At 42.4% G+C, this 17,007-nt stretch overlaps 2 protein-coding genes and 1 pseudogene across 2 annotated transcripts; 2 read left to right on the top strand and 1 right to left on the bottom strand.

Moving 5' to 3' along the window:
* Positions 1-17,007, bottom strand: part of LOC142898342 (tripartite motif-containing protein 16-like) — an 87,747-nt pseudogene that overhangs the window by 37,196 nt on the left and 33,544 nt on the right.
* Positions 2,307-7,462, top strand: oprd1b (opioid receptor, delta 1b). The gene is made up of 3 exons (XM_076041141.1): positions 2,307-2,607; positions 5,184-5,539; positions 6,460-7,462. The coding sequence occupies exons 1-3, from the start codon at positions 2,363-2,365 to the stop codon at positions 6,987-6,989; spliced, it is 1,131 nt and encodes a 376-aa protein (XP_075897256.1). The 5' UTR covers positions 2,307-2,362; the 3' UTR covers positions 6,990-7,462.
* On the top strand, positions 9,132-16,326 carry ppox (protoporphyrinogen oxidase). The gene is made up of 13 exons (XM_076040747.1): positions 9,132-9,219; positions 11,023-11,109; positions 11,399-11,533; positions 11,703-11,818; positions 12,091-12,223; positions 12,364-12,508; positions 12,877-13,085; positions 13,239-13,299; positions 13,458-13,576; positions 13,791-13,904; positions 14,308-14,457; positions 14,829-14,871; positions 14,950-16,326. Exons 2-13 carry the CDS (start codon positions 11,026-11,028, stop codon positions 15,084-15,086), a joined length of 1,446 nt encoding a protein of 481 aa, XP_075896862.1. The 5' UTR covers positions 9,132-9,219; positions 11,023-11,025; the 3' UTR covers positions 15,087-16,326.

The raw sequence follows: 17,007 nt of genomic DNA, 5'->3' as shown, positions 1-17,007 counted from the left end.
TCAAAAATGTTAAGCAGCAACTGTGTGTTTTGGTCAAATGTTGGAGTGAGCGACTCTTCTTCCTTTTTTGCTTTTTTTTCTCACCCCTGTGGCACCCCAACCTGATATGGCACCTTCACTGTGAATCAGTGCAGTTTTTCAGTGAACCAAAAAAAACAAACAACCCCTGCAGCAATAAAGAGCCAAGTGTCAAACACACAGCGACTGAGCCAAGAGGAACACAGACACATTTTTCGGCTGCAGATTAAATAGAAATTCAATAAACAAGTGGCCCCAGCAGTCTGAGAGCCGCAGCATGCAGCTCTGCCTCAACCTTCGTCTCTAAGATTGCCCTGTTTTTATTTTTTGTACCCCCCCGGAGCTCATTTTTAATCAACACAACCAGCAGATTAAATATGAAAATGAGCCGAGCTCAATACAAAAACACTGCTGCTGTGGATGAGGAAGCACGCAGAAAATAAGAAAAGGAGAATCGTCTTCTCACACGACACACACATTCAGAAGAAGAGCTTCCTCATATCTCGTCGCTAGAGGATCCTTTCCAAATCATAAAACACTCCCAGTCTGCCGAGCTGCTTCGTGATCCTCTTCCTCCACGTCCTTCCCCTCTTTCTACTCCTCCTCCTCCTCCTGCTGCTGCCGCTGCTGCTAGAAGGGACTTTATTACAACTACAAAAATCAGACAGTCATTTCCCACAGTTTCAGACGTGGCTTTAACGGAACTAACAAAGAGGCAAAAGCTGCTCCAAACGCCACCTGTTGTTGCTGCTGTGGCAGAAAAAGAACATTGATCCCACGGAGACCACGTTTTGCATGAGGGTTGATTTATTGCTTTGCTAATGATGCTAACGATGGGGGCGCTCCACGGGTTCGACAATTGTGTCCTTGGACTGGAAGATGCCACTTTAGATGTTGAGATATTGGCGAGACGAAGGATGATTTTGGATGACATCACTGACTCTGCCAACATCAATTCAACATCGTCCCCTGATTAGTTCCCTGGAGTCGCAACGTTGCTCCTCCGTCCACCTGTGAAGCTGCTGGATTCCAGATGGCACCAGGAAGCTGAAGAGTCCCCCCTCCCTCCACCCTACCCCACGCTCAACCCCGCCTCTCCCCTCCCCACACTCCCCCACTCTCCCCATCCACCCGCCCTCCTTGTGGTGGTGTTAATAATGTGGATTCAGACCGTGTCCTCCACTGCTCTCATGTGTCCTGTTGACACAAAGAAAGAAGAACAAACAAATGAATACAAATTAAAAAGTGTTTTATGAAACTCTGGACTGGTTATTGAACTACAGAAGTGCATTGCTGCCAAACAAGAAAAGAAAACAGGGCTCAGTGTCACGTTATAATGTGAAACTTTCACGTTATAACGTGATAATTTTCACGTTATAACGTGAAACTGTCACATTATTGCATGAAAGTTTCACGTTATGACGTGAAACTGATCCCTGTTTTTTTTTTCTAACCCTAACCCTGTACTGCAGCCTCATTCCCAATCCATCATCAAGGAACAAGAAAATGAGCAGAAAATGCTGAAATATGCTGTTAACCTGCTGTTAATCTGGTTGCTAAATAACTTTGGTAAATATAGAACTCCATCACAGTGTGATGCTGCATGGGCTGAATGGAGTTAGATGGTGGAGATGGGTGGAGTTAGTTGGAGTTGGAGGTTTGAATAGATGGAGTCAATTGGAGTTACATGTTGGAGTTAGATGGAGTTACATGTTGGAGTTGGAGTTGGATGTTGGAGTTAGATGGAGTTTGTTGGAGTTAGATGGAGTTACTGAGTTAGTTTGAGTTAGATGGAGTTAGTTTGAGTTAGATGTTGGAGTTAGATGGAGTTACTGAGTTAGTTGGAGTTAGATGTTGGAGTTGGATGGAGTTAGTTGAAGTTGGATGTTGGAGTTAGTTTGAGTTAGATGGAGTTACTGAGTTAGTTGAAGTTGGATGTTGGAGTTAGATGGAGTTAGTTGAAGTTGGATGTTCGAGTTAGATGGAGTGAGTTGGAGTTGGAGGGTCTGGGCTGGTCCCAGCATCAGCAACGCAGGGGGTGGAGCCAGTGTGTGCAGGAGCACACACTAGGAGAGAGTAGATGTGGCGAGTGAGTGAGTGAGTGAGTGAGAGAGCGGGACTCATCTTTTACTCTCTCCCTCTCTCTCTCTCTCTCTCTCTCTCTCTCTCTCTCTCTCTCTCTCTCTCTCTCTCTCTCTCTGCCCCCCCCCCCCCCTCTCTATCTATCTCACTCTCTATCTCTCTCTCACTCTCTGTCTCTGTCTCTCACTCTCTCTCTCTCTCAGCTCTGAAATCCTCCTGCGCGTGTGACCGGCATCTTCGCCCAGATCATCTCGCCATCGACATGCAGCCGTCCACCCGACCGCCAGGCGCTCCCTGGCAATGGAACAAGCGCTTCTCGGTCTCTCCGAGCCCGGTCAATGCCACCACGCTGTCCGAGCAGCTGCTGAGAGCCGCTAACGGCACCGAGGAGCCCGATGCCCGGAGCTCCTCCGGCTTCATACTGGCCGCCTGCATCACTGCCACCTACTGCCTGATCTGTGCGGTGGGGCTGGTGGGGAACCTGCTCGTCATGTACGGAGTCGTCAGGCAAGTCGACCAAAACCACTAGTGCAAACTGTAAACTATCATCTTCATTGTTGTCATCACGTATAAAACGTTTTAAATGTCATTAGTAGACAAATCGGCTCTTGCTCTTTATTATAGATGGAATAGATTTATTTTATTCATCCCAAATCGGGAACTTGCGTTGTTGCAGCACTAAAAACAATATAAAAAAATAAAAAAATCAACTATACAGTAATTAGAAGAAAGCGTAATTGAATCTATATACAACAACATTTATAAACAAGAGGAGATGTGCAAAAGGCAGTCAACTGTGCAGAGGCAGGGATAAGCAAGGTTTTATATTTCACATCATTTGACAGCTTCCTGAAATCTCACCAGTGTAAAATGTTTTCAGGGATTATAAAGGTCACTTAAAGAATCTGTCTGTTCTACATTAATGATTGCATGGTGGCCATTTAAGTCATTTTTAAAAATTTGCATCACTCAGTTGTCCTTCGCTCACTGTCAGTTTGTTCTCTGCCTGAGAGCATTCACATTATTGTGCAGCAGCACCAATTATTACCTGTGCAAATGAGATGGACACGTGGGTGACGAGGTGAGTGTGAACTTACTCCTCTTCCGAAGATCCCAAACAGCAACTGTTGCCCTCACTACAGGCTTCTTGCCAGGGAGATTTGTTGATGCACTCGTAAAGTGGTTCTTAACTAGTGGAGTCTCAGGACTACACTAACCCCCTTTCTGTTATGCCTATTCAGTAAATTATTGAATTGATTTGTACATCTTACAAAAAAAAGTCCAACATTTTTTCTATAAACAAATATATTTTAAGATCCCTTTTTTTTTTTTTTAAACAAAAAAAGAGACTGCCAAAAAAGCCACGACCCTAAACAAAAGAGCTCCACAACCCACTATTGGGTCCAACCCACCAGTTGAGAATCACCCCACAGCTGGACACTCAGAAGATGCATTGCAAACTTCTGCGGTCTCTGAAAAATAAATAGTCATAATAATAATCAAGCAAAGATTAGAGCGCCCCCTCCCTCTTTAGCTGGGTGACATCAGTGAGTTGCTGGGATGATGGCATCAATCTTTATTTTTGGTGGGGATTAGAACAAAATGACAGAATTCCCCTTTGTCCACGACCTCTATCCCTCTAAAGCCCCTCAGTTCAGCTGCTGCTGTGTCACTTTATATTTCTGAAAACACGTTTGGTCAGTTTTCACTATCTGACGGGAAAAGCAACTGTGCTGTAGATTTGAAATAAAGCAGCTTTAAGTCACGGATTTACACATAGCCTTTGTTGTGCATCTAAATCTTCATTTTTAATTTTTCAATGCTGATGTTGAGTTTTTTTTTAATCAATCCAATAATTCATTCCTTTAAAACTTGTATTATTGTGCCAAGGCGCCAGTTCATTGCAGGGCACAAATTTCACACCTAAAGAAAATTTGACACCGTGCCGCTGAGCAGTCATTGATCGTGCGATTGATAAGCTGAATCATGATGGAAAACAAGGAACTCGTTGTGCACTGTTTCCTCACAGAGGGTCACAAGTTCAATTCCCACCCAGGGTCTTCCTGTGTGGGGTTAGCGAACCCTTGCTGTGACTGCATGGATTCTCTCCAGCTGATTGACAGTCAGTGACACATGCAGTCAGTGACAGGTCATCCAGTCATCCAGTCAGTGACCAGTCATCCAGTGATCAAGGAACAAAAACTATTCTAAAATGAACATATCACAAAACAATTTTGAATTTGTTAATACTTTAATGTCCTTCCTCAATCTTGTACTATATACTTATCTGTAAACACTTCTTTTTAAAATTGAGCTTTAACCTACTAAATGTTTGCACTGGCTGTAACTCAAGTGTAGGGACCCGACACAGCTGGAAACGGCCTCCACACCTCTGTCACCTGAGTGCAGGATGAGTGCCGGATGATTGCCAATAAAAAAAAAAAGGATGGATTTGTCCTCAGTTTTACAGAGTCCCTCAAGCTTCACTTGCTTTATTTGCTGATGGTATTGGTGAGTATATTTGCTCAGGATGTCGGTTCGACCCATTTGACGAAGGAAACACAAAAGACGGCCGGCTGGAGACGATAAATGACATTTATGAGGCACTTTCAGCTCTTTTCTGACTTTTGCTGCGCTCGGTCTGTCGTCACGCTCTTCCGTCCCGACTCCAAGCTGCTAATGGAGCGTACGTGCGCCCAGTAGGGGGCCGTGTCATCCCTTACATCTCACATGATTCTGTACAGAGCTTACACAGCATGTTATGCATACAATGCCCATCTTATGCATGGGTCAACTGATTGGTCTAAGCATATTTATATTAATGATTATATTATTATACACAAGCATCTGAACTGAACGTAATACTACCTTCAGATGCTTCCATTGTTGTATGTTAGGGTAGAGTTTTATAATCCAATTATTTTAGCTGTTGTCAGGTTCTTTGAAATCTGCCTGAGGCCTTCAGAATCAACATTGCAGGCTCCTGTCTGCTGTAATTGAACGCACCACCATCAGTTAGCCAATCAGATCTCGAGTCTGCAATGCCAAGGCCAGCTGAGTGTGTTTCCTCTGTCTACTCAAAGGTACACCAAGATGAAGACGGCCACCAACATCTACATCTTCAACCTGGCTCTGGCTGACGCCCTGGCCACCGTCACCCTCCCCTTCCAGAGCGCCAAGTACATGCTGAACACGTGGCCCTTCGGTGAGGCTTTGTGTAAAGTGGTCATCGCCGTCGACTACTACAACATGTTCACCAGCATCTTCACACTCACCATGATGAGCGTTGATCGCTACATCGCCGTCTGTCACCCGGTGAGGGCGCTGGACTTCCGCACGCCCGCCAAAGCCAAAGTGATCAACGTGTGTATCTGGTTACTGGCGTCGGCCATCGGCGTGCCCGTAATGGTCAAGGCCGCCATCAGGGTCAACGACAAAGGTACGGTGGTGGTGTAGTTTGCTGTGAAAGCATCGCGCAAGGTGATAAACATTTTATCACCTTGTAAACTCCTTTACTGCCTGGTCCTCTCCTCTTCATCGTCTACCTTCCCCCCCTTGGTCAAAACATCCATCGCCATGGTCTCCACTTTCACTACTACGCTGACGACATCCAACTATACATCACAACTAAATCTACCTCCCATTCAACCCACTCCACCCTGTCGAACGGTCTCTGTCCCTGACTGCCACAACTTTGGAATCGTCTTTGACAGCAACCTCTCCCTCGACCAACACATCAAACACATCACTAAAATAGCCTTCTTTCAACTAAAAAACATTTTTGCCTCTGCCCCTCATTTTTTTTCTCTGCCGCTGAAACCCTGATCCACGTCTTTATTACATCCCGCCTAGACATAGCATCCTCTATGGCACAAACTCCTCAATAAACTCCAATACAGCCGAAATTCTGCCCTACACTGGCTCCCTGTCCCACAACGTATCAACTTTAAACTCCTCTTACTCACCCATAAAGCCCTACACAACCATGCCCCGCCCTACCTCATTGACCTGCTACACCCTTACTCCCCTTCTCGGAACCTGTGTTCGGCTAACGCCAAATTTCTCACCATTCCCAAGACCAATCACAGTGGGGGGAACACCCCTCTGGAACTCACTCTCAACTAACATCTGTGACCGTACAGACCTGCCATCATTCATATCACTACTTAAAACACATCATTTGTGTACTGCTGTTAATGTGCTCTAACTTTTTTACTTATTTGATTTTAACCACCATTGACATTAAGCTTCTTGTTTTCGCTAATTTTCCTCCAAGTCAAGTCTTACAACATAAACAGGAAGATGTTTTTGACTTTTAGCTCAAACTGAGACGCTAACTCCTTTCTTCTATTGACTCAGGGCAGAATGCATGCATGCTCCAATTCCCAGAACCCGAGCTGTACTGGAGCACAGTGATGAGAATCAGTGTGTTCATCTTCGCTTTTGTGGTCCCCGTGCTGGTCATCACCGTCTGCTACGGCCTGATGATCCTACGCCTCAAGAGCGTACGCACGCTGTCTGGCTCCAAAGAGAAAGACCGGAACCTTCGACGGATCACCCGCATGGTCCTGGTGATCGTGGTGGTTTTCATCGTCTGCTGGTCTCCCATCCAGATCTTCATCATGGTCAGAACCACGGTGGGGATCGACCAGAAGAACTTGGCGGTGGTGGCATCCTGGCACCTGTGCATTGCACTGGGCTACATCAACAGCAGCCTGAACCCTGTGCTCTACGCATTTCTGGATGAGAACTTCAAGAGGTGCTTCAAGGACCTTTGCTTGCCATACCGCTCGCGCCTGGAGCAGAGCAGCTTGACCAGGGCTCGAAACAGCACCAAGGAGCCCGTGACGGTTTGCGCTCCTGCACTGACTGAGATGCCGCTGGCCTGACAGCCCCCCAACACTGTCACCACACAGTTCTGATGCGGTGAATGAGTTGATTATTTCTTGTTTTGACTTTATACAAGTGGTTCTCAACTGGTGGCATCTCAGGACCAACAAATTGCTCTGCTTATCATGAAGTTGCGACCCAGATTTTTTCCACAGCACGCAAATTTATTCCACCAAAATAAAGATGCTAGCCCACTTCCCATCATGTCTAGTCAATAAATTATTGAAATTACTGAATTGAATTGTGTTTCCTGCTAAATAAATGCCCAGCTTTTTGTCTGTAAACATATATATATTCAAATCACTTTTAATAAAAATCCCTTTTGAAACGAAACAAAGCCACGACCCAAATAAAACACAAGACTCTATATTTATGTAGATATGCCCATATAGCATTTATACATGCATAGGAATGCTTTGTGTGACAGTGAACTGGATGTGAAGGGGAAGAGATCAATGTGCAAAGCTATACATACATACATACATACATATGTATGTGTGTGTATATATATATATATATATATATGTATATATATGTACAGTATATATATATATATACACACACACACACACAGACCCCTTGTATTTCGCAGACTGGAGGGTACATCCAGGCACGATAAGGTTAAGTCTTCTTTTTTTTTATGTCTGTCAATCCAAGGCTGTTTTTCTTTTTATGGCGTGAGGGTTGCTGGTGTCACATCCTGTTTCATTTTGAAAGTCCCATTGTTCCTTGAGTTGTCTTTTTAGTTACTCACTAAGGATAATAAAGGTTCCCTCATGTGGTTGATCATCCAGTGTCCCAGCATGCTGTGAGTGTTTTTGTAATTGGTCCTAGTCCTGACAACAATGTGACTGTCAGCTTTTCTGTGGCTTGCCTTAAACAACGAATAGTGTTTGTGCACTGTTGTCTAATTGATGTTGACCACTCACATCAATATGTGAGAGTCTTGAGGGGACTTTCTCAGACTTTTTAATCAGCTTTACTGTTAAAACTGTATATTTGTACTCCTTTCTCTTTTCTTAGACAGACATCCATAATGTATAATGTGAGAGCTGTTTTGCCTTATCCAGCATTACACTGGATTTATTTGTACAGAACAAAATTTGATCTTTGTTGTCTTGTGTTTTTTCATGAATATGCTGTATTCGGGGGGGTGTCATTGGACAGTCACTGGTCATTTTACAGCGGTCATAATAAAACATAGGAGTTGTGGGTTGTATTTGTCTCGTTGCTTTTCATTTTGATTTCCCAGAAATTACATTCAACAAAAGATTTAATCTATGTTTTTTGTTTAGTTTTTTTGTTGATACATTACAAATTATAATGCCACTGTACCTTTGAAGAAAACCATTAAAGGTAACCTACTGGGCAAATCTTCAAGGTACACGTCGTAAACAGTTATTCTGAAATTTAAGGAATCTGTCAAAAGGAGGGCAGCAAATGATCTGTCAGTATATACTGTGAAAACTTTAGCAATTGTAACAGCTTTCCAGCGGATTGAAGACTAAAGATTCTAGAAAGTGATTTTGTATTTATCAGGTCTTTGTGACATCTGTTCAGTAAAGGAGTCGGTAAAGCATGTTATTCTGCACTGCAGCAAATATTCCAGGGAGAGTCAATCTATAAAAGGAATTTTGTCAGCTTAGAGTGAAAGTTTTAACAATGGGAATTCTGTTAACCTCTGGGTCAGGGACACTTTTTCAATTTCTGAAAGACACAGGGGTAGATCTTGAGAGTGTGAGCCACATGGGTCGTTTCAGGAGCTATTGAGTGGTTTTATTATAATATTCTTGGTGACATTCTGGCCATGACCGGACTGAGGGAGGGATAGATAGGGGTGTGTGTGTGTGTGTGGGGGGGGGGGGGGGGATGATGAGAGGGATAGAGAGAGAGGAGTAGAGGAGGCAACTGGCAACGATATACAATTATTGTGTTAACAGAGAACAAAACAGATACTGGGTTTATTCAAATGATAACCTGATTAATCTAAGAATTTTAGTTTTTTGTTGTTTGTTTCTTTTCTTTTCTTTTTTCTTTTCTTTTCTGTTGTTCTGGGTTAGATAACTCTGGTTCATACTCCAATACAGTAGGTGGCGGTAATGCACCTTAACGTTGTTTGCCACCCGCCTTATAAGAATAACAATAAGAAGAAGAAGCAGAAGCAGAAGAAGAAGTAGTTGAAGTAGGGGATGAAGAAGAAGACGTCGTTGACTGCACTCCACAACAAAGGTAACGTCCAAGTCGATGTGCACAGGTGCTGACCTTCCTGTAGACGCATGTCATTTATTTCCCATCACCGTTTACATTCGTTTGTGATTTCAATATGATGACCTTCAGGTTATATCTGTTTGCCCGATGCAGGCGTTATGAAAACTTCTACACAGACGCATTTATTATTTATGTAACTTGACTGCGGCGCGGTAAAGTTGGTTTTATTTTCGACATTCGCTCGTTTTTCCTTTGTCAAATAGCGTCATAAAAGAAAACTCCACCACTTGCAATCCAGATTGTAACCGAGTAGCACTATAAGGAGCGCCAGATATCTCACAAGCCCCATCAACTAACCAACCTCAGTGTTTACAGGGAAATGTACAGGAACTACGCTCAATATCCTGCCAAGCACCGGTTGGCAACTGGAGAGTTTAGGGACCGTCGTAAAAATCAGTACCCGCATTTTCAATCTGTTTAACCATTATATATATATATATATATATATATATATATATATATATATATATATATATATATATATATATATATATATATATATATATATATATACATATATATATATTTTATTTATTTATTTATTTATTTATTTATTTATTTATTTTGGGGGGGGTGAAATACAATAACCTGGAGGATAACAGTATCGTTCCTTCCACAGCGTTATACTATTGTTATCATTATAATTATTACACCTCTGAAATAGCTTATTGTAATCTTAACTATTCACTGGCAAACCACTTCTTACTTTTTTTCTTTCTTTTTTATACATTTATCTAAAAACAAATATTTCACAGCCTTTAGTTTTGCAGGGAAGGTTTTAAAATGCCTCATTAGTTAATCAAAAAAATTTCTTTGATCACTTTTCTTTTGTAATAGCTTTGTCGAATTCCAGCTACCAGTCACCACTAAATCACTTTCCATCTGATTTTGAAACCACCAGAAATATTTCACAACCCCTCATTTTTAAAATTTCCATTTGTCCAATAATATATATATATATATATATATATATATATATATATATATATATATATATATATATATATATATATACATATATATATATATATACATATATATGTATATATATATATATGTTATCCACACATTTATTTTGAAATAGCTCTCTAAAATGTTAAACAATCACCACCAAACCACTTCTCATTGGTTTTTATGATCAACACAAATATTTCACTACCATTAGTGTCCCAGAAAAGGCTTTTTATTATCCACACCTTTATTTTCTTTGGAATCATATCGTCAGACAGGAGGCTATTTAAGGAATTTCATGCGTTGTGAAAGGTTTGTGTTGAGCTCACAAACGTGAAGTGGTTTGGTGAGATGGGAGCGTTAATGTTCACACCTCCACTGTCGAGGGATGAGAGGGATGATTGGCCAAATGTCCTCCTCTGGATACCACCAGGTTTTGTGTCAAAAGTTAAGTGACGACATAACAGAACTTCAGAGGATTTTTGTCACCTCTCAAACAGAAGGCTGTTTGAGATAAAGGCTTGATCATCTCTGTCTGTTTCTAATCTCCCAACAGACCTCTAATCAGCTGGTCCCACCCACTAGCACGCGCGTACACACATTCAGTTTTACGTTCCTTCAATTTTTATTGAAAAAAAAAAAGAAGTGTCAAATGAATGAAAATGTGTATGTGCATCGGCAATCTGCATCTACATACGTATTGGTATTGCCTTGTCATTTAGGAGCGCTTGTTTTCTTGCAGCTGATGTAAAACAAATGATTTTGAGCTCTGTTAAATTTGAAGAAGTTTTTTTTTTTTTTTTTTACAAACAGCTCATGAGAACAATTGCAGTCCTTGGAGGAGGGATTGGGGGACTGGCAGCTTCCTATTACCTCTGCAAAATTCCCTCGGTTGCAAAGGTGAGGACATGACCTGAAGGCAAAACACCTCTCATGATTCAAGAAATAGTAAAAAAGAAAGAAAAAGAAAAAAAAAATACTTGGGAGTTTTTCAGAAGAAATGGCAACGTCACGTGGTTACATTTTAGATTGCAATGCAATGTAAACACACACACGTTCATAACCCAAACCCTTATTCCGGATCCTTTCATTTAAACTTTGACTAACGGCGGATGATAAATTTCAGATTCTGCTCACATTGGCAGTGTCTGTTTCAATAACGATCGTGTTTTGTCCTTCCTTTTTGCAGGTCATTGTATTGGAGTCCACGAGTCGTTTTGGTGGTTGGCTGTGGTCCACTAGAAGGTCCGATGGAGCTGTGTTTGAACACGGGCCAAGAGGGATCCGGCCGGCTGGGCCGGTGGGACGCAACACACTCAACATGGTGAGATCACACCCAGTAATCAGTATCATAATAATCATGATAACCAGTCATTCCAGTCATGAACTGCTGTTCAAAATGAAACGTTCAAATGTTTCTCATCCGTTTAAAGAGGTCTTGGTTGATTTGTTGATTTTCCTGTATTTCCATCGCCTCCGTTATCTGTGTGCAGGTACAAGACCTGGGCCTTGAGAAGGAGATCCTCTCTGTTCGCCGTGACCATGTGGCCTCCCAGAACAGATACCTGTATGTCAACAAGAAGCTCCATAGAATGCCTTCAGGAATAAGGTAGGACATTTCTTTTGGGAAAACGATACGTTTATCGAGGGGTTTGGCCTGGTTAAGGCGTGAAAGGCGGCAACTGTCCAACAAGGATTCTGATTGGTTACTGGTCTGGGGGTGAGGGAGGCATGGCTAAAAATGGCATGCATTCACTGTCTTCTGAACATTCCAAGAAGCCGATTAAATGTCATTTGTACTTGGAACTCGGTTATTGTTGCTCGCGGCCATGCTCATCAATTCAACTTCTAAATAAATCCCCTTCTGTTTTTTTCTCTCAGCGGTGTTGTGCGTACTGTCACGCCATTTTCTCGTCCCCTCCTGTTGGACATCGCAAAGGAGGTGCTGGTAAAGAAGGGCCAAAAAGATGACGAGTCCATCCATTCATTCATTTCTCGCAGGCTGGGGAAAGAGGTGATTCTTCCACCAGTGTTGTGTGCGCACAGCAAACACAAGAATTTCTCCTGCCAACACTGCACATGTCTGTAGGTTCATTAAAAATGCTGTCATTAACGTTCGTGTTGTTTTATACTTGTATTCTTTTGTGTGTTCAGCTGGCAGACATCGCCGTGGACAGCTTCTGTCGAGGTATTTTTGCAGGGGACTGCAGGAAGTTGAGCATGCGCTCTTGTTTTCCTGCTGTCTATAATGTGGAGCAGCGCAGACGTTCCCTGATACTGGGGACGCTGCTGGACTCAGGTACACTCTTATATTAGCCATCTTGTCAAAAAGTAGACATGTATATATGTATATATGTCTATATGCACATATATACATATACATACATGCACATTTATGTATATGTATATACATAAATGTGTATATATATATATATATGTGTGTGTGTATATATTTATATATGTATATTTATATTTGTGTATCAATTTATGTATGTATATTGTATATGCATTTATATATGTAAATGTGTACATGTACATGTGTGTATATGTCTACTGCATATACACACGAACACCAACTCAAAAATATGATGCCTTGCATATACAATTTTAATATGACTTTCTCCAGACGTATTTGCATACACCCCCCCCTTTTTTTTTTCTCTACAGTTTTCAAACCTGCCGGCTCTCAGCTGGTGGTCCCCGCTGGCTCTCTGGCTCAGAGGTCTATTGAGGAGTCGTGGACCCAGTGGTCGTTGAAAAGGGGATTAGAATCTCTTGCAGAATCCATCGCCGAGTACTTGGAACGGAGTGGCAGAGTGCAGCTCCACCGAGACGCACCCGTCAAGCAGATCACTCCCTCGGCCTCTGGATGGAAGGTCAGTGTTGGCAGTGGGGCGTTGACGCCACTGGAGGGTGTGGACTGTCATGGACAATGGAACTTTCCCTCCCCAAAAAAACACACTGTGAACATCAGCTTCACCTTTTATGTCTTTCTGTGTGTGTGTGTGTGTGTGTGTGTGTGTGTGTAGATTGACTTGGAAGACGGCGTCGTCTCAGCCGACCACATCATCTCTGCATTGCCCGCTAAAGGTGAGTCGAAGTTCAGCCTGCGAATTGAAACTTCTTTCTGGCATTAAAGGACAACAAACACCCAGACAAATATTTCACATGACATCAGCAGTATAGTAATGCAGTCATCGGAACCGGTTTTAAATTCTGAATAATGTCCAATTTGTCTCCCCCGTTAGCTCTCTCCTCAGCTTTGCCACAGTCTTGTCAACCTCTTGCCCAGCAGCTGCAGGAAATCTGCTTTGTGACCGTCGCTGTGGTGAACCTGGAGTACGACGGCGCTGTCCTGCCAGCAGTGGTGAGGAGTCTATTCAGAAGTCTGTTCAGACCTTTTCAAACAAATGTTTTTACCCCAGTCCTGTGACTTTGTTATTAGTGTAATAAAAGATTTTTAAGCTGTTATTTCAAAAAAAAAAAAAAAATGTATACATATCATTTTTGATGTTGGATGTTTAATTTAAACAGCACAACAGCAACATGAACACATCCAACCTCGCGGCCTGTGTTTTCAGGGTTTCGGCCACCTGCTCCCATCGTGGGAGGACCAGGGAGTCCTGGGTGTGGTCTACGACTCGGTGGCCTTCCCTCAGCACAACAGCACCAGCGGACAGAGCACGAGGCTGACGGTAGACACACACCCCGACTCACTCTGTCGGAAAACTGATTCTTTCAAGAACTCTTCTTGCACTTTTTAACACATATATCCAAAATATCACTAAACTTTTTTTAAAATCTTTTTTAACGATAAGCTTCTTAGAAAAACGCCTTTTACGACTGCAATTTATTGATTGATTGCGTCACCGCTCTTTGTATCTCACACACTCACACAAACGCATCCCAATTTACAAATTTATCAGAAATGAAAAAGCCTTTAGAATGAGAGATGAAACATTTGGTGTGAACCCGTCCTGTTGCCTCGAGTCAACCGTCTGGTCGCTACCAGACCAAAATGTGTTTATCTTGACGGCGTAAAAATTCAAATATTTGTGAGTTTTGAAAAACCCCTGAGCTCGCGACCTTGTCTTCCAGGTCATGATGGGCGGTGCTTGGTTCCAAGAAACGTACGGGGACCCAGAGAGGGTGACAGAGGAGTTCCTCCTGCCCATAGCGACCCAGGCAGTGCGCAGCCAGCTGGGGATCACCGCTGCCCCCCGGTGGAGTCGAGTGATGCTGCACAGGGTAGGACAGCGGCGCGGTCTGAACGCATATGTGTGTTTGTGTGTTTGTGGTCTGTCGCATGGTGGTGTCATAGAGCAAACACAACAGCCAAGAAGAACTTGGAGTGAAGTGACAACTTTCTTTCATCTTCTTCACTTTCTTCTGGCTCTTCCCTTAAGGGGATCACCAGGTCAAGTCATTCACCTCCACTTTTATTCTCTCCATCTTTTCCAACCAAGTTCTTGTCTTCATGTCCCAATCATGTCCCTGTGTGTGTGAAATGTTTTTTTTTTTTTTAAGTGAATGACATGTGAAATGCAAAAAATGAATCCTGTATATGTAAATAACTGTAGTCCAAGTAACTAAATCCTGAATCCTCTGGCTTCCATCAGGACTGCATACCTCAGTATTATGAAGGACATCACCAGAGACTTGGTGAGTGTGGACTCCGGGGGGCATTTAAGGTGTAATAACACATCATTCTGAGTTTCTTGTTTTTTCCCACCCTTTCAGAGTCCATACAAGGCTTCATAAAGAAGAAGAATCTGTCGCTGTCTCTGATTGGCTCTTCGTATGAGGGCGTGTCGGTCAACGACGTCATCTTCAGTGGAAGACGCGCTGTAGAGGAATTGTTTCCAGGTGAAACGTGACGTCAAAGCGGCGTCAACACTGGGACCATCTGATTTTTGACCAATCAAGTCAATCAAGTCAATCAAGTCAATGAAAGCTGCATTCTGTTTTTAATTTATTTGATGAATGATTTAACGTGTCTTATTGATGAAGCAATGTAAAAATTAATAATAATAATTAAAAAAAAAATATATATATATATATATGGTTCAAACCTACTTGTTCTGCTTGTCTGACCGGTTGGCCTTATTTCATGTCTGTCTTTTTCTTTCATGTCGATAACATGGAAAGAGCAGAAGACATGTTTGATTTTTGTTGACAGAATTTATTTATAATAAGATAAAAGATTGATATTGTATCGCTAATCCTTTAGCATTTGAAGCTAAATTTGTCAAGAGGATGTTGTCGTCAGTACTTTGTTCCAGTTCAGTGAGGAAAAAAGTGAAAGGTGAGGGTTTTTGTATATTCTCTGAATGATGCTATAATATAACAAAGTGTTCATTTCAAAATGAATACAATTTAATAATTCATTTTTGAAATTACTTTTGTTACCAATCAGTAAATTCATTAAATTATTATGTTATGTTTTTTTGAAAAGGTGATGATTAAATGACATTGCTGTGATATTCTGCTTTTAAGTTTGTCAGGTTTAATTGTGTTTGTGGGAAGTTAATAATCTTCAGTAAAGTCCTAAGTCACTTGTTGCAGGTGTGTGAGGGGCCGGTTCACAAGGCAAGCACGCTAGACTAGAGACAGTGACGTGTTCATAGTAATTTCTTTCCACTGGTCTAGTGTGGGAGGGTGACCAGTTGATGACCAGTGACTCTTTTCCCAATCGTACACAATCACATAGATGCATAATCTTCTGACCGCCGGCAACATACTAAAACAAAACCACACATTTACAAATGATTATTTTAATTCAAATATCTAGAGCGCACTTCAAAAAATATAACCAAAAATAAAAATAAAAATGACGAGTTCACAGTTTCGTCAGAAAAATATGACACGATTTCGACTTTCCCCTGCCTTTGACTGGCTGAATTATGCAGCCAGAACACTGTGAGCTCACGTCTAATAAGTTACATCCACCTGAACATTCTTTTTGCTCTTTTGCACCATGTTTCTCTGCTTCCAGCAAAATAAACGGTATGAACGGGGGAGAACCCAGGACCTTTTCAGAACATCAGAAGCGAAGAGAGAGAATTTGACGGTGGAATGGAAGCGTTACTCCTATTGTACAACTTATTTGTACAACCGGGGGGGGGGGGGGGGGGGGAAAGCACGCTGGTTGGCACAAAAATATTCTTCTGACCACTGACTATGAGTGTTCCATCAAGGCTGAACAATGTAACACACACACAGACGGTCTGAGGTCTCTTTTAGTCGCCTCACTGGCAGGTTGGAGGGTGCAAGCTGTATGTGAAATACATGGGGGGTCGAAAAGCAGCAGTAAACTGAGAGCGAAAGTAGAGAAACTGCTGCAGACTGAGAAGACAGTGACCTATGTGAGCTTCTGACACTCTCTCACATTTTCTTCTCATTACATTACATTTATGGTCGTTATTTCTTGTACGTCAATACTGCCGCAGGGGGAAGACGTACCGTGTGGGTGTGTGTGTGTGTGTGTGTGTGTGTGTGGGGGGGGGGGTGCAGTGCTTGTGATGGCGATGAGCTGCCTTCATTGAGTTCTGTGTGGAGGACGAAGGCGGAACACCGGTGGACCTACTCACGGACCTCTGAGGGGCCTTGATCAAAAGCTTCAGGTCATGTAGTGGCCACGCGACACCTTTGCCTTGTACTGACCAGGTGAACGCAAAACTAGTCTGTTTTGCAAAGACAGACAGTCAGCGTGTTTGCACGCCACACTGATCCGATCTCAAATGTTTTCGGAGGAGAGATGAGGCCTCGCAAAGGATTTTCTTTGTCACGACTGAAAGG

The sequence above is a fragment of the Nelusetta ayraudi genome, unplaced genomic scaffold, assembly GCF_046127955.1.
Source record: "Nelusetta ayraudi isolate G7.1 ecotype Tasmania unplaced genomic scaffold, CSIRO-AGI_Nayr_v1 ptg000063l, whole genome shotgun sequence".
In the NCBI taxonomy this organism is placed as follows: domain Eukaryota; kingdom Metazoa; phylum Chordata; class Actinopteri; order Tetraodontiformes; family Monacanthidae; genus Nelusetta; species Nelusetta ayraudi.
Note: the sequence above shows the minus strand (reverse complement) of the source record. Positions and strands in the feature narration are given on the sequence as shown.

Bases quoted from the DNA above. Each gene is read 5' to 3' on its own strand.
- oprd1b (XM_076041141.1), top strand. From the start codon at position 2,363: ATGCAGCCGTCCACCCGACCGCCAGGCGCTCCCTGGCAATGGAACAAG. The intron at 2,608-5,183 runs GCAAGTCGACCA...GTCTACTCAAAG, and splicing joins GTCATGTACGGAGTCGTCAG to GTACACCAAGATGAAGACGG. The intron at 5,540-6,459 runs GTACGGTGGTGG...CTATTGACTCAG, and splicing joins CATCAGGGTCAACGACAAAG to GGCAGAATGCATGCATGCTC.
- ppox (XM_076040747.1), top strand. From the start codon at position 11,026: ATGAGAACAATTGCAGTCCTTGGAGGAGGGATTGGGGGACTGGCAGCT. The intron at 11,819-12,090 runs GTAGGACATTTC...TTTTTCTCTCAG, and splicing joins AGAATGCCTTCAGGAATAAG to CGGTGTTGTGCGTACTGTCA. The intron at 13,300-13,457 runs GTGAGTCGAAGT...CTCCCCCGTTAG, and splicing joins CTCTGCATTGCCCGCTAAAG to CTCTCTCCTCAGCTTTGCCA.